The sequence below is a fragment of the Lactuca serriola genome, chromosome 7 (genome assembly GCF_051521515.1).
Source record: "Lactuca serriola cultivar US96UC23 chromosome 7, Lser_US96UC23_V15, whole genome shotgun sequence".
NCBI classification, from domain to species: domain Eukaryota; kingdom Viridiplantae; phylum Streptophyta; class Magnoliopsida; order Asterales; family Asteraceae; genus Lactuca; species Lactuca serriola.
The window spans coordinates 155401333-155425266 of NC_136414.1; the positions used below are offsets into that span (position 1 = coordinate 155401333).

The window sequence follows — 23934 nt, forward strand, 5'->3', positions numbered from 1 at the left end:
TTGCTCATCCAGCAACGGAGATACGGGACTCCGATGATATTCTCGAATCAACGCCTCTTAGTGGCAAACAATTGGTTGAAACGACAACTCCTATGGTGACTGTGTCAGGGATTCCTCCCCTTGATATTGTTTCACCTACCATAGAACCACTTCAGAGTGATCATACAACAACCCAGACCTCTCAACCTCCTCTAAAAAGAAGGAGACATGATCCTAGACAAGAATTTCTTGATTCTGATATATTTCAAAGCCTCCTAATTCCACCAATAACCACTCCTGCCATTGTCTCATCAGAACCTTTCAGTGAAGGTCCTAGCACCATCTATGAAGCTGGTGGCTCTTCTGCTCAAGCAGGATTTTCTCTTCCCAGGCCAGATCATGATGCTGCCTCTGTAAGGCTCACCATGCATTTAACTCAAGAACAAAGCTCAGTGCCTTCTCCCAGATCTAAAGGAATTTATTTCAGAGAAGGTCAGTCAGGAGAACATAATCCAACCATTGATGAGCTTTAGAAGAAAATGAATGTTCTTGATGAAAAGAACATTGAGCTCAATATTCAAGTAACTGATCTTTTGAGCGAAAATACCAAGCTGAAGATTCAAGTTTCTAATCTTGAAAAGGACGAGACTTTGAAGACTCAGCAGATTTCTGATCTCCATGTTCATTTTAATCTCCTCACTTCAAGCTACTTTGATTTGAAGAAAAAGCTAGAAGAGGAACTTGGTGACAAGTTCAAGACATCTACTGATGAGTCAAGAATTAATCTGCATATTCAAGCTCACCCCATTGTGTCATTTGTTCAATCATCTCGTGTTGTAGATCGATTTGAGGAGGAGCTAGTTCAAGCTCTGAGTGTTGTGGCCTTAAAACGTGCTAAACTGGCCGAATCTGCTGAGAAAGGTCAATTCTTGTTTAAAAGGAGCTCGGATCAAAATGCTCTTGGGGATCAGCCCAACATCACTTTTACAGATCTTGGAGAGAATCACTTTAGAGTTGTATATGGTGATAGGTCAGGGATCATCTCATGGGGATTTCATGACACTTTAAATACGTAGATCGTGAGATGGAAGAGTGGCAACACTGAACTGTATAAAGATGCTCATGACTTCCATTCCTGGACCAGAGTTGATCTTTTAGAGTTATCAAAGGCTCCTTTTGCAAAGCCCTATCAAAATCCCAAGGCTACACATTTCAAACATTTCTTGGAAGATCAAGTGCTTAAGGGTTTTCCTTCAATGAAGACTGTAGAGTTGATTATTAAATTATACCCAAGTGTAATTGATCCCAAAACAATCAACCTCTTCAATCTGTGATGTGGCCTGCTACTGATCAAGTAAAGCAAATTCCTATTCTTCAGAATCATCCAGATGGATCTTTACGGTCCATGCTGTACTGGGTGTTTGATGAAACTACAACATCTGCTGTTATAAAGCTTGAAAAAGGATGTATTCTCTTATATGAAAAAAGAGACTTGCTGCAGATTGGGAAATGGGATATACATCAGTTGAACCTTCATCAGATCAAAGTTGCAGAAGACATCTTTGAGCCAGCTGCCAAAGAATATACGTCTATGGTTGCTGATATCATTAACAAATAGATGTGGAACGGGGCAATGGGGAAGTCAGATGTGATGGTGGTCGACAAAGACTGAGTTTAAGCTAGCACCAAACCAAGGGGAGATTGACGGGTCCAGTTGGTGGTTTGGTTTAGGTTGTCATTGTAATAATTCTTTTGAGTCTTTATTGTGGTGTAGTAGGTTGTTAGTGAGTTTACGGCCCTGTAGTGAGTTTACGGCTGTAAACCCAGTTTTCGGCCCAAATCCACTATAAATAGAGGATGTGTAGGTCATTATTGGTTGTTGATGCCACATAGTTCACGACCAAGTATATCGAGTTGTACTAGACGTTTTTCAGTAATAAACATGTGCAAGCTTGATTTCTTTTCTTCTTCTACTCATATTCTAGTTTCTTTTGATTGTTTGATTGCATGATCATTGGTAAAGATCCTTTTTAGGACCTTACAAATCAACCGAGCTCAAGTAAGTTCTCTTAATTTACCCATACATGTTTGTTTAGATATGATATGCTTATGAGAACTGCATGCTAGATTAGGACTAAGGATCTAAGAGGATGCCTTATGTGCCTGTTATGTGTTTGAGCCCTATGAGTTGCATTCTAGTACAGATTCCTGATAAGTGGATAGAATTGCTTGATTAGGTTGTGGTTAGATTTTCCTTTTTGTCTGAATGATACTTGCTTTGTGCTTTGTGGGACTCTGAGTGATGAGAGTTAGCCATTAGGTGAATACGTCAAGTCACATGTGATCAGGGTTGAATAATCTCAGAGTGCTGGATTTGGCCCTATTGCGAAGCTCTTGTCTGAGTCTAACCATTGTAGGGACGAGTCCTTTACTCGAAGGATTATCTGAGCCTCGTCACATGTGATGGTATTCAGGTAGTGGCTAATTGGCATTATGAAGATACCTTCAGTAGCTGAGGACTGGGTGCCGGTTGGAGGTTACCCTAGGGAAAGCCTAGGATGAGAGTAGTGTTGAGAGCAGCAGTAGTAGTAAGGGACTTGGCGGAGTCGAGGCAACCAAATTAGGAAAGTACGGATAGATGTGGAAGGTAGTAGGGGCCCATACTACCGAAAGCAGAGGATCTGTACTCGAGTCAAGGAGGGCTGAGATAAAACAGGGGAACTTGCAGTGAGTGAGAGATTCCTCAATAGTGAGGAGTATTCTGATGAAAGTTATGTTATGTTGCAGAATGGTGACGTTGCGTGAGAAACCAGTGGGCGGTTCAGGTGCAGGCTAGGGATCACGCTCGGGTTCAGGAGACGAGCAGCTCGGGGAGCAGACGAGGGAGTTTATATCAGCTGAGATTACTTGCAGTATTCTAGACCAGACTCCTGTGATCTTTAGTACGGTCAAGGAGGGTATACTGGAGATTTTGGATGAGAGACTGGGAGCCTTCCGCACTGAGATGATGGCCATGATGGGAGCGCTTACATTGACATTCCGAGAGTTCATATCTTGTGGAGCTCCGGATTACCATGGGGCTAGGGACCCCATCGCTAGCAGTAGATGGTTGGCCAATGTCGCCAACGATTTCAGTACAAGTCGGTGTCTCGAGGGGGACAAGGTCCGACTAGCCTCCTATCTTTTGAAGGACAGAGCACAGGATTGGTGGGAGGAGGTTGGACATGCCATGGGGGATGATGTCGTGTTGGGCGAGATGACATGGAGCGATTTATCGACTAGGTTCAGGGTCGATTTTTCACCAGTGATCGAGGTGCAACAGCTAGCACGAGAGTTTCAGGATTTGAGGCAGACGACTAAGACTGTGGCGGAGATCACCTCCATGTTTAGGGAGATGGCTCTTCTTGTTCCATAGTATGTTGCGGACGAGGAGATGAAGAAGGACCGATATCATGAGATGCTGAGGAGCGACATCAAGGAGTTTGTTAGCAGGTCCAGCTGCAAGACGCTGGAGGATATGATTGCTCGGGCCAGAGAGAGGGAGATCGATCTGGAGCACCTCAGGAATAGGAAGCCGGAGGAGTTGCAGGTAGCTACAGGTTCAGGCAAGAGACCCAAGGGGTCGGTTGTGAGAGCAAGGGATTATCAGGGCCGCAGTCGTTGTGGGAAGTGTGGCAGGATGCACGAGGGTGCGTGCAGAGGTGGTAGTGGGGGTGATTCTCGTTGCTTCAAGTGTAGTCGGACTGGTCATTTCAGCAGGGATTGTACAGCTACCACCACTCAGGAATCAGACTTGATATGTTTCCATTGCAGTCAGAGGGGCCACAAGAAGGCCTAGTGTCCGAGTTTGCTTCCAGCAGGACATGTGATGGCACCTGACCCTGCGACTTTGAGGATCACCGACGGCCGTCAGGGCCGGGCAGAGGCGCCTGCGGCGAGGAGCAGGGCGTATGAGCTGGTTTCAGTGGAGGCGCGAGCAACACCAGATGTTGCAAGTGTGTATCTTTTACTTTCCTGTCAACTTTCATTCATGATTATACTGTTATGGTACTGCATCTATGTTAGTGAATGTATGTTAGAATTTTATTTCTTTTGGTGTTCTGATCATATGCCATCTGCATACCATGGATTTTCGGGCGGTAGTTCATACTAGTACCCCTTTTTGAGCCGGTTCTAAAGATGCAGTCACTGTAGCAGATGTGAGTGGGGCTCGTGAAGTATTATGTTAGTCTTCAAGAGTGGTTCAGATTTGGTATTGGTTGGTTGGAGCGTTAGTAGTGGTAAGCATTGGATGTCAGCAGATCGACCCTTTAGATGGAGAGAAGAATTGGGAATCCTCCCTAGGCTGGGAGCTGTTGGGATCTAGTCGAATCGAAGTAGGGGAGAACTATCCTAGAGGTCCGGAGCAGGAATAAGTGCAAATTGGGGTGAGTTCACCACTTCGTTGGAAAGGAAAGCAGCCCCGGTGGCTGTTGGGTTGTAGGAGCGCGCGAGTTGGGAGTTTGGGAAACTTCCCAACATTGAGTTCGTGCATCGCAAAAGTTTATGGCTGGTTTGAGAAACCCGATTGGAGAGCCTCCATCAGGACTCGAGTGAGTCAGGACGATAGACTGCATGAATGTTTGGCCCGTAATGTTTTGATTTGAAAGGTAGTGGTCGAGACCAGAATGGAGAGCGTTGTAAAACTGTGGGCTAGCCATAACATTCATTAGTAGCCAGTTAGATGAGTGTGGTCGAGGGCCCGTATCTCCTAGTTAGAAGAGTGTGGGCGAGGCCCCTATATGCTAGTTAGCATGATTAGGATCAGTAGGGGTAGTTCGTTGAGGTTCAGTGTGGAGTCATACCTGATTAGCCCTAGATAGGTGAGACCTGAGGGAGAGGCAACTCCAAGGTATAGTTTGGTGAGAACCGTGGGTGAGTTCCGTGTATTTATAGCAGCGTAGGTGGGACCTGGTAGAGACCGTAGGGTCAAGGTATGGGATCGAGGATCCCAGGGCTTAGAGAGCCAGAGTGGCAAGTTAGGTAGAGTAGTTTTAGATAGATGAAGTTTTCTTTGGAGGTTGCTGGGAGCGAATGAGAGAGTGATCAGTGGTTCAGTAACCTGGCAGAATCTGGTATTTCAGAAAGTGGACAAATGAGTTAGGACCTGGGAGGTCCCGTTTCCTATGGAAGATATGTAAGGCGGATTTAGATAGCCGACTTTTCTTCGGAAGTCGCTGGGAGCGACAGAGAGTTTGAGTTTGGGTTTAGTAACCTGTGGGAGTCGGGTAAACCAGAAGATGGTAGTTTAGTGGTACCATGGTGGCCTCGGTTCACTAAGAAGACGGACATGAGATGGCAGTATCTTCAGGAAGGGGTAGCGATAAGGGAATGCTTGTATGGAGCGTATAGTTGTCTGAGTGGTGCGATGCCTATCACAGTAAGGTTAAATAATCTAAGAGTCTAACCGTTGTAGGAACAAATCTTTTACTCGAAGGATTATCTGGTCCATCTGCTGGGTTGGGCGTTCAGCACTGAAGTGTGATAAGAGGAAGCATTCGGTAGTTGACAACGAAGGAACCAGCAGTAGGAGTGACTGGAGAATGGGTATAGCAAAGGGTTGTTCAACTAAGGGATCGAGAAGGTTGTTGTGTTTGGAAAGTTGCTTTGGGAAAGCCGGGTATAGGATGTCCAACATGAGTGCTTGAGGAGTACCAGAAGGATTGTCGGTTGGATAAGAAGCACGATTCAGGATTGTTGGTGATGGGAGTGCTCTCGAGGTTGTTATCTCCAAGGATTTGTTTTGCGGAATGACCAGGTGGTTCTCCGAAGGGTGGACCACCTAGGATTGGGCCGAGAGGGAGAAGTGCGTATCGTGTGGGGAAGTTATAAGCGGATGGTAAGGAAGTTGGCCACTATGGACTTTGAGGACGAAGTCCAGTTTAAGTGAGGGAGAGTTGTTACAACCGAAATCTAGGAGGCCAAGTTGGGGAAGGAAAAGCCCTAAGTCAATGAGTCAACTCGTCGAGTCCAAGGAAGAACTCGACGAGTGGGAGCAAGTCCCGTGTCACAGATTATGTGGCCGACTCGACGAGTCGGGGGACTGACTCGGCAAGTCTGGTCTAGGTTGGGAAACCCTAATTTCGGGACTTGGTGCCCTATTTAAGCATCATATTCTCATTCCATCAGCCTCCTCTTCAGCCCCTAAACCCCAAACCCTCACCTACGAAACCCTAGTGCATCTTGTGAGTTTTTGAGCCACCTTGGTGTGTTTTGTGTTCTCTTGAAGAGGAAGAAGAAGAAGGAAGTTGGAGGTTCAACAAGGAGGAAGTAGATCCAGAAGATACAATCGATTTGCTGCATTTCTTGGTAATCAAGTCTTCACCTTGGCTTTTGGTTTATTAGATCTCCTTTTAGTCCCTTTTGGAAGGTTTTTGGTCCAAGAATGGTTGTCTTTGGGTTTTGGACGTCCCCCAAGCATGATTCTTTCAGATCTAGAAGTATTTGGGGTGGTTAAGGCATAAAGGTGCAAGCTTTATGCCATTACGAAGTCCCACGCAACATATAAACCCCCTTTCTATGGATTTTGGGCCAAACGCCCCTTGCATGTAAATCAAGTTTGTAGCTTTACATATGAAATGAACCCTAGGAGGCCAGATCTATGATTTTGATGCGTTAAGACCCATTATAATTGACTGTATAGTTTTGGACAAAGAGGGAGTCGGCGAGTCACTTGTGTGACTCGGCGAGTCGGGGCACATTTTCCCCCAAAACGTCTTCTGGAAATGGTTTTGGTTGAGTGGTAGGAACAGTCAGCCTGCTAGTGGTTTGTTTTGGACCTGGAAATCATAGGACTCGGCGAGTGTATGAACAGACTCGGTGAGTCCAAGGCAATTTCCCAACCTCATGAAGATGGACCCAACGAGTTCATGGAGAACTCGGCGAGTCAGAGGCTAGACTCATTCATTCGGATGATGATGAACTCAGCGAGTCGGTTGAAGATAGTAAAAGGTGTTGTTGAAGATGAACTCGTCGAGCTCTTGCTAGACTCAAAGAGTAAGGATGAGATTATGGCAGTAAGTTGAAAATGGAACTCGACGAGTCAGGGGCTGACTCGACGAGTTGATTCGCGATTGCAGGATTCTAAGCTTTTGAACTCGGTGAGTTGATGGAGCAACTCGGTGAGTCAAGTCAACCTGAAAGTATCGACTTTGACCATGGACCATTGACTTTAACTTTGACCAGAGCTGACTAAGTTTGACTTCTAGAGGACTTTTTGGACTAAGTGTTATGTTGGTATTGGTAGCACGGGGAGCAGCAGTTCGGGGAACTGTCGGATAGCAGTTGAAGGTTTCAACCAGTCTTTAGCAGTGCAAGGTGTGTTTTCTCTAGTAGGAACGGGTCTAAGGCACCACTGCCGGCCCGTATATGTAACGACTGAAAAGTACAACCAATTTTAAATTTTTCAAAACAGCTCGATTTCATTAAAATCTTTACAAAAAGGTTTTCAATACAAAAAATTTAACGCGTTGCCAGAATCACATCACTATAAAATCATGAGGAGCGGTACGATCACGCCTTCGCCTAGCCACGATCTCCTGAAGAACCTGAAAACATAAAACCACAACTGTAAGCCCGAAAGCTTAGTGAGATACCCCCAAAATACCAACCACATATACGCCCTTCCAGGCCACGACCTTTCGGTCCAAAACATGTTGCCTTCCGGCCCATAACATATTGCCTTCCGGCCCATAACATATTGCCTTCCGGCCCATAACATAACAACATACATAACATGACAAAACATAGAACAACCATGCATACCAGGTCACACTCCAGTCCAAGCAATCGTGTGCACATAACATATAATCATATAACAGTTCACAGTCAGCAAATCGGTCAAACAGATCACATAACATATCATCACCCTAACCAGGATACCGACCTAGCCGATCACTAGCATAACATCACCCTACGACTCAGCCAACATACTAATTACGCACATACGCCTTTCCAGGCCATGACCTTCCGGTCCACATCACAATGCCTTCCGGCCCACAACATATAATACCTTCCGGCCCAAAACATATAATGCCTTCCGGCCCATATCCCGCAATATCACAACTACCCGGATTTCCATCCGATAAAGGGTCGGCCTTGGTGCCTTAAACCCTATTGATATAGTGAGGATAACTCACCTCGAAACTGCCAACTGAACAGATAACCCGAGCTGCTCTGATCACTGATACGACCTCCACCACTGGCCAACCACCAATGCACTGAACTCAAAACAATAATCAACAATTACCACAATGCCCCTGGAAACCACTGGTCAACCCTTGGTCAAAGACAAGGTCAAAGTCAACCCCTGACTGACTCTACTCGCCGAGTCAACCCGATGACTCGCCGAGTCCCCATACTCAGAACTTCCCTCAATCCGCGACCTAACTCGCCGAGTCACCCCGAGACTCGTCGAGTTCAACAACTCTAAGTCCACTCGCACACAACTCACCGAGTCATCCCTTGACTCACCGATTCTCAACTCGACCAGAAAATGTTGGGACTCTTCGACAAGACTCGTCGAGCCCAAGAACAGACTCGCCGAGTCTAAGGCTATCTTCAACCTACTCGCCGAGTTATTCATACATCTCGCCGAGTTCTAGGCCATCTTCATCCAACTCGCCGAGTTGTTCTTCCAACTCGTCGAGTTCCAGCTCATCTTCAAGCAACTCGTCGAGTACACCCATGTGACTCGCCGAGTACCACCGGTCTGAATCCATACAGAAGCACTCCAGGACATGCAATTGATCCAAAACATAGATCTAGCCTCCTACAACCCATCCATCACGTAAAGTGGCAAACTTTACGTGAATCCAAAGAGATCTAGGCCTTTTGCACATTGGGCTAGGGTTTGGGACATGATGGCTCCACTAAACACTCCAACACAGGGACTTTCATGCTCTCTGATCCTTCTGCATTCCAGATCTGAGGTAGCAACCTCAAATCTAACCTCTAGACTCCAATTACATCCAAAGACAAGCTCCCCACAAACCCCAAAATGAAGAAACAACATAACAACAGCCCAAGAACGAGATATTACCTCCAAGGGACGCCCCAACTGCAATGAAACTCGAATCCAAGCAAAGCCCCTTGCTCCAAGCCTTCAATCTCCCAAAATTCCTTCAACAAACACCTCCTTCAAGCTCCCAAATGAGATATGATCACTCACACACGAAGGCTAAGGGTTTCTGGACTTGAGGATGAATAAAGAGGCTAAGAGAGGGCTGTTATGTTCTTTATATAGGGCTCAACCCCGAGAATTAGGGTTTTCGCCACTCAGCGCCTACTCACCGAGTCCATCTTACTGACTCGCCGAGTCGGCTACTTAACATGCGACCCAGTCGCGACTCTACTCGCCGAGTCCACCCATGGACTCGCCGAGTCACCCCTTCCCAATTTACTCTTTTAGCCCTTCCACTCTACTCTTGATATTTCGGGATGTTACAGTATATGTATGTTACTGTATACTGGATTTAGATCCGATGTCGGGGTTAGCCCAATGCAGTTTATATGTTCTGGATTTCAGTCAGATAGCAGGTGAGGCCTGAGGGAGGATGATATGTATATTTTCTGAGCTATGGTTCGATGTCATGTGGTACCCGAGGTAGTAGTGTATGTTAGTTATACTTGTTGTCCTTGTGATACTTGTATGTGCTTGGTAGGAAGATGAGTGTGGGCGGGGGCCCGTATCTCATCACAAGCTGAGTATGGACGGGGTTCCATATCTCCTTAGTCGCAGAACAGGGGCAGGGCCCAAGATAGACAGGGCCTCGAGAATAGCAGTTATAGTTTAGTGATTGTTTGTTACGTATTAGCATGCCTATATTTTATTGTTACATGTGTGTTGCGGGCGGGACTCGGAGATAGGCGAGGCCTAGTAGAAACATATCTGTATACCGAGCGGGGTCGATGCCAAGTAGGGCCTAATGCCAGGCGGGGCCTGATGCCAGGCGAGGTCTGATGTCGGAATCGTCCGATGCTGGGTGGGGCCCAATGTAGCGAGCTAGGTAGGGGTGTAAATGAGACGAGATAGCTCATGAGAAACTCGATCCTGACTCGGAAAATACTCGAAATCGACTCGACTTTAATCGAGTCGAGCTCGAGCTCGAGCTACTCGAATACCTTATCGAGCCGAGTTTGAGTAGTAAAATACCTGGCTCAATAAGCTTGCGAGCTTAATTGAGTATTTATAAAATTAAATTTTTACCCTTTATATTCTTTTAAATTATTAAAAATATTTCAACACTTTTAGCTTTCATACGCCGATTGCAGAGTAAGGAATTAAGTTGCACTTCAAAACTTTTGAAAATGTTTCTTTTTCGTATTTTGGATGTATGAAAACTCCAATCACATTGATGGTTGATGCTATATTGACATTAGATGGTATATTGTGAAGTTTTTGCTATTTTGAAGAAAGTAAAAGCATGTGAAATGTTTTTAACTTGAGAGGATTTTAACTTTTTTTTTTTAATTTTTGTCGAGCCGAACAGAACTCGCGAGCCGAGCTCGATAGTATCGAGTATTTCATGAGCCGAGTCTGAGCTTCAAATCTAGGATCGAAGCGAGTTTGAGTCAAGCTTCGAGCTCGAGTATTTTTGGCGAGTCAAGCTTCGAGCTTAGCAGTACTCGACTCGACTCGACTCGTTTACACCCCTAGAGCTAGGCCCGGTGTTTGCTGAATGTGATTTTGTAGGTATGTGGTAGATTGGGGAATAAGCTTCGTGCTTATAGTTTTCAGTTTTGGTTTCAGGTACTTCCGGTAGCGGAGGGAAGAGCTCGGGATGACTGCATGGCACACACCAAGAAGTTTTTAGCCTGGGATGTTTACTCTGATAAAAAGAATAAGTTTTGAGATTATCTTAACTACCGGTGAAAAGGTTTCATCATATTCAATCCCTTGGGTTTCATTAAAGCCCTTTACAATCAGTCTAGCTTTATGGGTGTGTACCTTCTCATCCATGTTGGTCTTCTTCTTGAAGATCCATTTGCACCTGACTGTCTTTCGACCAAGCACATGACCAACCAAGTTCCATACTTGGTTATCATACATGGACTAAATCTCACTGTCCGCTGCCTCTTTCCATTTAGCCGGCTCATGGCTTGCCATTGCTTCCTTGTAGTTAGCTGGTTCATCCAAATTTACCAGTGTACTATCATTGACAGACATGTCACCATCTGCAGTCATATGGAAACCACAGAAATCAGGTGGCATGCTAACCCTACTAGAAGGACAAAGGGTTAATGCATTGTCAAATGGATCAACTGGAACCTCTTCCTCATGTTAAGTGCTAGTGTTATATGAGGTTCCTTCATTAGATGATTCTTGAATTTCTTCAAGATCAATAATACTCCCACTGTCCTCTTTGAATATGAGCTATCTCTTGCGAAAGACTCCTCTTCGAGCTATAAAGACCACATTTTCACTAGGTCTGTAGGACAAGTATCCAAAGGACTTTTGTGGATAACCAATGAAATAACACTTCTTGGCTCTGGGTTCAAGTTTTTCATGCGTCTCTTGTCTTACGAGTGCTTCACAACCCCAGACCTTGATATGTGCGAGTGAGGGAGATTTCCCTGTCCACATCCGATGAGGTGTTTTGGAAGCCTTCTTTATTGGAACAAGATTCACGATATAGCCGTCTTTCTCTAAGGCATACCCCAAAAAAATGAATATGAAGCAAATCTCGACTCATCATGGAATTAACCATATCTAGTAAGGTTCGATTACGCCTCTCATCCACACCATTGAGTTGTGGTGTTCTAGGAGGTGTTAATTGTGAAACGATTCCTAATTCCTTGAGATAGTCGTGGAACTCGATACTAAGATACTCACCGCCTCTATCACATATGAACATCTTCATCTTCCCGCTTCATTGATTCTTGACTTCGTGTTTAAACTCTTTGAAAATTTCAAAGGATTTTAATTTATGTTTGATTAAGTAGATATAACCATATTTGCTATAATCATCTGTAAATATCATGTAGTATCGATTAGAATCTCTTGTGGTGGGTCTAAATGGGTCACAAACATCCGTATGAATTTGGTCCAACAATCCTTCACCTCTTTCACATGTTCTAGTGAAAGGTGATTTAGTCTTCTTTCCCAAAAGACAAGATTCACATTCAACATCTGTCCTAAGATAAAATGATTCCAACACTCCATCCTTTTGGAGTTGGGTGATGTGTTTCTTGTTTATGTGCCTGAGAAAACAATGCCACAAACATGCTTTGTCCACACCATTAGATGAATGAATATGTAATACACTATTGCCTAGGTTATCACACACAAGTCACAATTTCATACACACCATTACAAGGTAAAGCTTCAAACATAAAAACACCAATATGATAAGCAGAAATAGAATCAACTTCAGTATCAAATGAATATCTAAAACCTTGTCTGAATAGTGCATGAAATGAAATAATGTTTCATGTCATATCTGACGAATAACAACAAATTAACCCTAACACCACTACTAAGCATAAGCCCATATGATCCAGTCTTGGTGACATGTGAAGATCACATATTCCCCATGATTAGATTGAGCTTCCCATGCTCCACCTCCTCACTTTCGCTTAGCCCCTACAAATCAGAAAAAAAAAATATGAGAACGACATCCTATGTCAAGGACCCAAGAATGAAAAGTTGTGTGTTATTAACTTGAATAATGTAAATACCTGAAGAGGACGACTTGATCTTCCCATCTTTCAAGTCCTTCGGGTAATTAGGCAAACTTCTTCTCCAATGATATTTTTCACCACAATGGAAGCAAGTGGCCTCGTTTGGATCACTGACGACAAGGACATCAATTTTGGACTTCGACTTCAACCCACTACCAGACCCTCCAGCATGGGCCTTCCCTTTCCTGCTAGTTTGGGAAGGATCCCGTCTCTTTTTCCCTTTGGCAGATCTAATGGCCAGGACAGGAGCATTTTTTGCAGTGGAGACATGATTTTTCTTTATCCCCGATTCAGCAGTTTGTAGTAAATTATGGAGCTCATTTAATGTCGTCTCCATGTTCTTCAAATGATACGTCAGAACGAACTGATCATATCTAGGAGGTAATGAGTTAAGGACCATGTCAATGGCCAAATCATCATCAAAACGACACATTGAGACTATGGAGTTGCTCCACATACCTTTTCAGCTTTTGTACGTGAGGGAAAATAAACTCTCCTTCCTTGAGCTTTCATGCCATGAAAGCTTTGAGCACATCAAAATGCTCTTGTCTCGTCTTCTTCTGGAACTTTCCAGCAAGGTCGAGATCCATCTTGTATGTCCAGTATTCTTCATAGAACTTGGCCAGTTCAATTGCTATAGTAGCCACCATGATGCAAGCAACCTTTGTGGCATCATCATAATGTTTGTTGTATGAGGCAATTTCCTTAGGAGTAGTGGTGGAATGATCAATTTGACAAGAGGCTTCTCGAGGACATATTCCTTTTCCTCATATCGAACAGTCACCTTCAAGTTCCTCATCCAGTCTATGTATTTGGTACTAGTGAGTTCCTCTTTCGACAAAATCGAGAGTAGAGAGAAGTTTGAGTTGGAGGAGCTGACTTGAAAGGTAGCGAGTTCACCGTTTCTAGACATCTATAAAGAGACATAGTTTTTAGTTAGTGATATAAATCCTTAATATTTTAACCCAAAATAAATATTCAAGGCTAGGATCCAAAATACAATTCACAACAAAAAAGAGGGATGTTGTAATCTAATTAATTTATCAAGGTAGGTAATACAAATTTACCAATTTCAATCTAGCATGAAATTCCTAGATCATTTCAGATTCATTGAATCTTATCAATGACATGTTTAATCTCAGATTATGCTCTTCAGATTTGTGACTAGGATGCCGAGGATCACAAATACGATGTGAATAACCATGCAAACCTGCTTGATAACCTCGATGTCATTTATTATCTCAAATTAATTTGCCTGTAAACCCCACACGCTCCATTAACAATGATAATTTTTGATTTGTCCATCAATCAATTTTATAGTCCCAAATTAGTGTGTTGGTTAAGCACATACACTCCACTAACGACATATAAAGAGTGATGTGTGTTTTCATGGACTAGCATACACTTCACATTTTGTCTTAAAGTAACTAGAGTTAGGTTTTATTTAAAAGGTTCTAGTACTTTAGTAGCATCATACTTTTAAGAGGTTATGTCCTATAAAATACGTTTGGCTAACGACCCTCCACCATACAAGGGAGTGGTGGGTAAGAATGGACAACCAATGACGGTCATTTTATAGGCCACGTCCTTATACCCCCGTATAGTATGGCTTCGTAAATGAGGCATAGTAGCGATTTGACTGACTTCTCTTATACATATAATATATTAAACTTTTAATCATATATATAATATAAGGTATATTTTAAAAAATTTCACATACTAGGGTTTAAAATTAATCTTTTGAATTAAACAATTAATAATCATTAACTTTGAATTAAATAATGATTTAATCTTTTATCTTAATTAAACAATTAATTAAATAAATTTAGATCATATTCTTTACCAATTAAACAATTAATTAAATACTTTAAGCACATGGATTAAATAATTATTTACCAATTAAACAATTAATTAAATAATTCAAATTTAATCCTAATCCCTTATCCTTCTAATTTTCGAAAAAGGGTAGGGTTTATCAGGTTTTAATTATTCAAATTTTAAATCATATTAAAATAATAATTAAGGAAACAATAAACTCTAACGCTATGTATAAAATTTCAAAAATAAGGGGATGGTGGCTAGGGTTCCCAAAAACCCTAGCTAAGTCGAAATTTAAGCCTTTAGGGTTTAATTTCCATAAACCCTAATTTTGATCAATTCATTTTAGTGCACAATCAAATAAAAAACTAGGGCTCTAATACCACTAATGGGTTTTCTATATAATAAAATGTTACATGTTCCGGAAAAAACACTTAAACCCTTAAGTTCACATGCAACCTATAAATGATCTATGTTTTCTCTATTAAGAACAACTAACTATGAATGAGGGAGTCTATGAAATCAAAATTCATATTAGATTAGGGTTACATACCTTATGAATATTGTTGCAAATAATCAAAGTAGAATCCTTCTTCTAGATCTTAGAAAGCTAGAACCAACGAAATGGATGCAACTAATGGATTGTACCCAAAACCCTAGTGTAACACTTTGTTTCGAGTCGTTTCACAATTTGGGACCGTGACCTGAAGATCAAGTATCATAAGGCTTTGGGCTTCGGGGGAAGAGAGGTTTAGGCCTATTTGGATGTGAGTAATGTATCTATGTGATCCAATAGTTCGGTTTGTGCTTTGAAGTCAAAGGGTAAAATAGGAAAGTAGTGTTTTAGACTTCTTTTATGATTTATGGATTTTAGTTCGATGCGTTTTAAGTCAAAAGTAATTATATAGGGTTGTAGAGCTCCTCAATACCTTTCCATGGATATAAAGATCGTCGAAAACGGAGTTGGAACAAAGAAGTTATAACCATTTGAAGTTAGGGCGGTTTTGGGTTGAGCCGAGTATGTTGGGCATACTAGGGCATCCTTAGTATACTGGGCATAAATTAAGTACGGTGGGTGTACGAAATCAGTGCCCAAACCCTATTTTCGTGGTTTGAGCCCAATTTAATCTCCTTAACTCCCCCATACCCATTCTATTCTCAAACTCCACCACCCTAACACCCTCTCTTATGAGCAAAAAGAAGGTATTTTTAAGTGCTTTGTATTGCTATCGGTGCATCTTGGAGAAGAAGGAACTCATTGAAGAAGTGTTGGTTGCATTGGATCTTGTAGATCCAAACCTTTTTCTCCTTGATCTATCTTCTAGAGGTATAAAGTTTGAATCTTGATGATGCATTTGTTAGATCTAGCTAGTTTTGGATGTTATGAGCTTTTGGTTATTTTAGTGCATAAAGTTTAGATCTTGAAAGTTTGTGACCTTGTTATGGATAAAGTTTGAAACTTTATCCATCTAAACATCATTGTGATTCAGATATGAAGGTTGGAGACTTGGACTTAATGAATTAAGTTGAAAAAGATGGACTTTTGGCCCCTTTTGATACTTAAATGATAGATCTCGGTGGTTTGAACCATTATAATGGATAAAGTTGGAAACTTTATCCATTATGGAGCTTTTAGGATCCATAAAAATGTGATCTTTATCCTTCTATTCTTTCCATGAAAGTACCATGATGTATTAATGGATTAATAAGTTAAGGTTTTGGCTTTTAGACCTTTTCTAGACGTGGAAAGTCATAAAGATGGAAAGTTTATGACTTAGAATGATGTTGTAGGACTAGATTTAAGTGTTGAATGAAAGGGCTTAAAAGATTAAGCACTTAATGGAAAAGTGCCTGTTGGCCGAATACGTTGTGCGTACCTTTATGTACACTGCATGTACTCGTGAGGAGTCTCATCCCTGGATGGTAAGTACGCCATGCATACGAGCTGAGTACGCTGGGCGTATTCAGCATGAAGTTGACTTGTTGAATTTGACTTCCGTTGACCGTTGACTATTTGACCAAGTTTGACCTTGGGTCAAACTTGATGGTTTTGGATTATTAATTAAGATTTCATCTGGTTTTAGTGTTAGTGGATTCACGGGTGTAAGCAGTGCAGAAAAGGGATTATATCATAGTGTTTTAGGGTTCTTTGATTTAGGTGAGTCTTCTCCTGGTGCTCGTGAGTCGAAGGCACCAATGTCGGGTTACTAAATTGTATATGTAGATGCTAGCTGTCTTTATGAATCTTGCATGTTTGTATGAGCCTGTGTGGCAGAATAGCTGTATATGTGATGACCAGTTGGGTCTAGCTGTTATTATTATGTTATGATATTTATGTGTAACTAAGACTATTGATAGTATCCAGGGTTGTTGATAACCCACCAGGCGTGTTGTTATCCTACTGGGACTGCTGATAGTCCCTATGGTTGCTGATAACCCATAGTTGTTTATTTATGTTGTGATGTGTGTGATATTTTGAGGAACTCACTAAGCTTGGTGCTTACGATTTGTGGTTTGCATATTTCAAGTTTTCTTATATTAAAGGAGGAGTACAACTCGATTGCATCACATCAGTAGGGGACTTGTGTACTTGATAACTTTTATTGACACTCTGATAAATGTTTTAAGATCTTGCACTTGTGATTTCAATAGATACTTGATGTTTTAATGGAAAATTTTGGGGCATTACAAGTTGGTATCAGAGCCTTGGTTTGAGGGATTCAGGCATACTCTCGGGTGTGCTTAATCTCAAAGTGAGGATTTGGAAAAATTTTCTAAAAGAAATTGATTTTCTAAGAAATTTTTTAAAATAAAAAGGGGTGCGATGCGTGCAATCATCCATGCTCAAGCAAGTATTTCCCAAAGTACCCATGCGTGTTATATGATTGATGTTTGATGTGAGCATATGAGAATTGCATGCTAGATTAGGGATAAGAATCTACTCAGTGTTGCATGGTAGGATGTCTGATTAGAAGGGATGCATTTATGCTTGTTGTGTGAGCTGGTAGTGTGATGCATGCTACTGATTAGGGATATTTAGGAGCTTCTATGGTATGACTGCATGTATATGTGATGCTTTTAGTGCTAGATGCTCGAAAGTTGCTTGCTTTTTGCTTTGTAGGACTCATATTGATGTAAGTTAGCTATCACAAGTTACATGCAGTGAGGGTTAGATAATCGTATAGTGGTTGACTTGGCATGATTATGCATCTCTTGTTTGAGTCTAACCGTTGTAGGGTTGAGTCTTTGAGTTGAAGGATTATCTAAGATTTGTTGCATGTAACTGTATTCGTGAAGTAGTTAACTAACATTATAGAGGTTCTTTGGCAACTAACGACAGGGTGAGATCGTTACTCTAGAAGAGCCTAGGAAGCGATTTAGTGCAAGTGATGCGTTGTTTAGCATATTTTGGGAGGGTATCATTATGAGGAAGTGACTTAGAGGATTCGAGATAAGTCTGAGGAAAGTATGGATGGGTGTGGAAGGTAGTATTAGGCCCATACTACTAGAAGCATAGGATCCATACTCAAATCAAGGAAAGTCTCGAAAATTCTAAGGAACTGTTTAGGGGTAGGAACATGGTTTTGCACCATGAATCGGTTGCAAAATTTTGGGTAATATCAACTTTTAGGTTATGGTTGTACAGGAAGAAGACAGGTCGGGTTATTTTTTGGGCCTTAGTGGCCATGTCAGTTGGGGTTGAATGGTGCAGACCTAGACGAGTAGTTGATTTTGAGGTCTTGGGGGTCCTACTTGAGGTAGTGTCAATCTGAGTCGTGGAACTCAATAAGGGAGCTATTGGAATGAGCAGCTTGAGGATTGTAGTCTTAAGATTGAGTGATCAGCCGATGGCTTATGATGCCATTTTCTATCGTGAGGGTTATGTTCTTCCAATTTTTTAATGTGTGGAAGGAGATTCATTTTAGTGGAGATTGTACAAGATGAGGACCAAGGGTATGCTTTCCTTGAGTTCAGTTAGAGCGTGTTTTGTCAGGTTGTTCCAAATTATCAGGAAAAGTGAATCGGAACGATAACTTTTGTTGTGGCTCGACTATGAGGATGATGCCTCATGTTGCACGATTGCCTCTCGCAATGGAGTGAAGGCCAGGGAATCAAAGGTGAAGTTTGTGGCAGTCTAATTGTTATTAGATAGAGAATCGATTCTATGAATGGGCTATTAGAGTTATTTCATGTGCATTTGCATGGGATTCTTGATGATAGAGGTGGTTAGGTTTAGGAAATTTCCGAGGTCTCCATTTGAGAATTGAAATGTCTTTGAGTTGTCGGGTCTTTATTTGGGAGATTATATTGCGTTGTGTTATACATTCCAAGAGTTAGGGATGGTATGTATCAAGATGAGTTAGTTTGAGCGGGGTTTGTCTGCAATGTCAGTTGGTGATAGTTTGAATCGAAGGGGGGAGGGGAACTGGGCATGGTATTTGAAAAATCATCGATCTATTTGCGTTTGTGGTTTCAGAAGAATGGGTTATAGGGATTTGCGGTCTGGATATACAGAGGATTTGGTTCAAGATGTGGTCAAGACGGGGTGTAAAGCAAGCTAACTTTTGTTGTATGAGCTCAGGAATTCATGATTCATTTTCGCAGTAAGAAGTCGTTGGTTAGGGATTTTGTTGCAGCCAGTGGTTCTCTTGTGTCCATTGATGTTTAGGTCACGAGCCGTTTGGGTCACTTAGGTTGAATATCGATGTTCGAATGATTCGTCAATAGGGTATAGATTGCTACCTATAGCCTAAGATAAGCAGTGGTTGATCTGTCAATCAACTTCAGGGTTGGGTATATGTAGTTCTTCATGAGTTTAGTTCGGTGGAAAACTTTGGATTATCAGGTTATTGTTAATTCATTCTCGATCGCTGGTTGTTATCGTTCAAGTGTGTTTTGGTAGTAGGAAGAACATTGAAGTCATTATCTATCTGTTCCGATTGTGGGTCTTTTGGGTTCCTTGTTATCCATTGGGATTGTGGGTGGATGTGGAATTGTATCAAGGGAGGGTACTTTGGATACGGAAATCTTTGTCGAGAGTAGTAAAGTGCTTCATTTGGTCTAGGGTGTGAGCACCTGATATTGTCGAGAGTAGTAAAGTGCTTCATTTGGGATCTTAGTCCAGTAAGCTCAATGTAGTGGTAATTTGGTAGGAAGATTGTGGGATGGCTAGGTAATCCAGTGATTATGAAGTTATCAGAATGTAGATGAATCCAAGTGAGGGATGGTACTTGGGGCTGTTAGGGATAATTCCAAGTGCGATCCACTTTAGAATTTGTGCCAATGTTAGAGTTTTGAAAGGCTCAATTAGTGGTTTGGTCTAGTCTTTACATTGTAATAGTAGTTTTTTATAGATAGAGTATTTTGGTAGGCTTGGTGGTTAGTTTACGAGTTTGTAATGAGTTTACGGCCGTAAACACCTTACGGCTGTAAACTCTTTTCGGTCGTAGTTCCCTATATATAGAGGGTTGGCCAGTCGTGTTTTGTTGTTGATGCCTAATTGTTCACGGTCGTATATCGAGTTGTACCAAACGTTTTCAGCAATAGAACGTGTGCAAGCTTGGTTCCTTTTCTTTTCTACTATTATTCTTGTTTCTGTGATTGTGTTTGCTATTGATCACTGGTAAGATCCATTCTCAGGACCTTACAATTGGTATCAGAGCAAAAACAGCGTCAAAGGCACTTTACAATCGATCTTGGTGCGAGTTTTCATTGATTTGAGTCTAAAGTTTGTAACTGCTGCAAAAAGGGTTTTTAGTCTAGTCAAAAAGCTGCAATATTCAAGTTTTCGGTCGTAATCACTGTTTATAGCCACAAACTCTTGAAAATTCTTGAACCATAAAATTGAATTCTTGAGCCGTGAATAAGGAATATTCATCAACCGAAAACTGTTTACTCTTGGACCGTAAGCTTCAGACCGTGAACCTCTTTCGACCGTAAACTCAGAGTTTACGGCCGTAATCTACAGCTTGACCATAAACATCGTTTACGACAGTAAACTGTCCTTGACCAGAAGCTTAATTAATCATAAATAACTTAAATTTCTGCCTCATATTAATTAAATAATTTTTAATGGATTCTCAAAGTAAAACAAATCATCACGAGCTGGATTCAGTAATGGGCACGACCACCCGGATTCCTAGACTTTTATCCGCTGAAGGCTTCCCAGAATGGAAGTACAGAATTGAGAAATACATAAAAATGAAAGACTTCAAAATCTGGAAATGCATAATCAAGGATCCAGTCAGAATAACCACTACAGTTGCAGGGAAAGTGGTTGACAAGAAGATAGAAAACTACACTGATGAAGACTTCGAGAAAGTTGAAGAGCAGGAGAAGGCTTTGGCCACTTTGACCATGGCCCTGTCTCCAGATATTGCTCAAGGTTTCAGGGAGTATACCTCTGCTAAGGCTTTGTGGGAAGCCCTAATTGAGGTCTATGAAGGGAATGAAGACATGCGGGAGAGTCTCCAAGATCTGCTGCGAGAACGATTCAATATGTTCAACTATGTTCCTGTAACTGGGATTTTCTATACAAAGTCAGAGATAAACAAGAAGCTACTGAATGCTCTCCCAAAATCTTGGGACATGAATGTAGTTGTCGTCAAGAAGACTAAGGACCTTAGCCTTCTTACCATTGTTGAATTGATGGCTGTCATCAAGGCTTGTGATATCGATGACAAGCAGCGAGAGATCAACCATGTGAACTCATACTCAGCTGCAAAACTTGGCATCTCTACTAACAATTCTCTTTCATCTTTTTCTCTTTCTCTTCCTTCTACAGGTCAATCATTTACTACTCCGCAAGCTCAGATTCAGACTTTACCCACTCCATCAGCTTCGTCTGCATCAGCCATGCCTTTCTCATAGAATCAATCGTTCGTGGCTTCTCAAGCTACTTCATCCTCAACCGGGGCTTCTTCTTCAAGGGGAAAGGAGGGGATGAAAATCTTGCATTTGCTTCAGGTCTTGTTAACTGCTACAATGAACTCGTAGCCGAGGATCTTCCACCCCAACTATCATTTGTCGATCTCGATCAAATTCACTCTGAAGACGTTGAAGAAATGGATATTACATGGCAAATTGCCATGGCAGTCTTTAGGGCGAAACAGTTTGCCAAAAAGACTGGAAAGAACAACTGGGGGATGAGTGCTGACAAGAAAGTTGGGTTCAGAAAGGGAAGGCTGCGATGTTTCAACTGCCACGAGCCAGGGCATTTTGCTCGTGATTGTCCACAACCAGAAAAAAGATTAAATAATGATAGGACAATAGTTGCAGTTGGAAACAATTGAAGTCGTGCTCAGATAAACAACGAGAAGGCTATGGTTGCACAATCATTCGACTGGGAGGATCAGATGCAAGCGCAGGTCTGTGATGATGCTCCGGCAGAGATTGTGGCAGCTGAAGACAAAATGATGGAGCTGCAGTTTGCGTTGATGGTATCTTCTTCTCGTGAACCGAATACAACCGAGGTAAGTCTACCATCATGCTCCCAAGCTTGTATTGATTATGTTAAAATTCTGCATGAGAAAATTGAGACATTAGGTAGTGAATTAGAAAGCCTTAAGATTCTCCGTGAACTTAATGACTCACTAAAAAGGGAAGTAGAAGACCTTAGATATGAAGGTTACCAACTCAGAAAAGGTTAAAACCCACTTAAAGCCCAATTGGAATCCAAAATAAAGGACTTTAGGAGACTTTAGGAAGACTACAGTAATAAATGCAAAATTATGATTATGTAGTGAAACAGAACGCTGAACTAATGGCTGAAATTGAATCTTTAAAGGGCAAATTTGAAACCGCTGATTTTGATTTTAGAAAATATTATGTCTCGAGTGAGGTAGTTGCAAATATGATAGATCACTGCATGCAATTTAAGAGAAATCAATCAAAGGGTCTAGGTTATAATCAAGTGCCCCCTCCCTTCAATCGTTCATATCAGCACAAGCCCTTGTCCAAAGAAGAGATTACCAATGAACCATTTATGGTTTATGGCAAGCCATCTGGTTTTGATTCGGGAGGATTTATTAATGTTGAAAGTACTAACAATTCTTCTTCTCCTGCAGACCAATCCTTGAATCAGTCAAAGCACGAAGTTGAAGGATCTGTTTCTGAAAATAAAATCGAGTCTAAACCTGAAGTTTTAGTTTTGAATAAAGACAATATTTTTTTTGATGTTTCAAATGACTGTTTTTTGTGGTGGTGTTTCTATTGTTTATGAGACTGTTTTGAATGGTTTGAAAGTGTCTGCTTTGAACAATTTAGTTGACAATTCTGATGTGTGTGATAATAATTTTGAAGAACCACCAGTTTCATAACTTTCCCCATCTAATGCACCCTCACTTGCCTCACAACCTAATTCTCATTCATGTTCTTGTGAGAGAAGCAAGGGTGTTGAGATGGAAAACAAATCTGATCAATATAGTACAAGTTATAACAATAACAAACATATTTGTTTCAATTGTGGAGTTGGTGGCCATATAGCTAGAAATTGTCAAAATCATATGTTTGTACACTTCGAATTTCCAAGAGGAGAAAATGAATTCAAACGAAGGTCTTTAACTAGAAAGTCCTCAAGAAATCGTTCCAAGAATGATGATTGGAAAGATGATCAGAGTAGAAAAAGGGTCGTTTTTCCAAAACATAAAAAGGTTTTTCATTACAAAGTCCCAGGCAATTTGCCAAAACCGAGCATGGTTAAGCCAAGGTCGGTTTCGTCAACAAGAAGCAGTGAGTCTTCAACCAACTTTGGTAGAAAACCCACATGCTTCAAGAAAACTGATAAACATTCAAAATCACTCGGGACTATTAGAAAACCAAATTATCAATGGCTGCCCAAACTAGCTTCCAATTCCTCTTCCATGTCCTCTGAAAAATCCGAAAATTATCAATTTGAAAAGGCATCGGGACCACCCAGGAAAATAATGACCTGGGTTCCCAAATCTAATTAAACGCGCACATTTTGCAGGACAGTTGCGGGGGAATGTCGTCAGACCCTGGTTCGTCGACAGCGGCTGTTCCCGGCATATGACAGGAGATATCACCCAACTGCACAACATTCAATCATTTAATGGGGGATACATCTCCTTTGTGGGTGGAGAAGGTGGCAAGATCACTCAAAGACGAACTGTCACAAACGGGGTTTTAAGTTTCGAGAATGTTAATTTTGCTCCCGAACTGAAGCATAGTCTGTTAAGTGTATCTCAGATCTGTGACAAGGGCTATTCTACGCATTTCACTGATAAGGAATGCATGATTCTCAAGCCAGGCTTCGTCATCCCAGAAGAGTAGATTCTCGTAAAATCTAAAAAGGGATGGGAATGCCTATATCATTGATATGAATAGCAATTTTCCAGAACAAGTTACGTGCCTTTTCTCCAAGATCTCCGAACAAACTACAATGCTGTGGCACAGAAG

The 23934-nt window shown here is 41.6% G+C and overlaps 1 protein-coding gene across 1 annotated transcript; it reads right to left on the bottom strand.

The window, feature by feature from the left end:
- Positions 1–12297: 12297 nt before the first annotated feature.
- On the bottom strand, positions 12298–13132 carry LOC145064473 (uncharacterized). Its single transcript, XM_079011919.1, has 2 exons — positions 12697–13132; positions 12298–12341 (listed from the first exon to the last, which is right to left on the bottom strand). The coding sequence occupies exons 1-2, from the start codon at positions 13130–13132 to the stop codon at positions 12298–12300; spliced, it is 480 nt and encodes a 159-aa protein (XP_078868045.1).
- Between the last annotated feature and the right edge of the window lie 10802 nt (positions 13133–23934).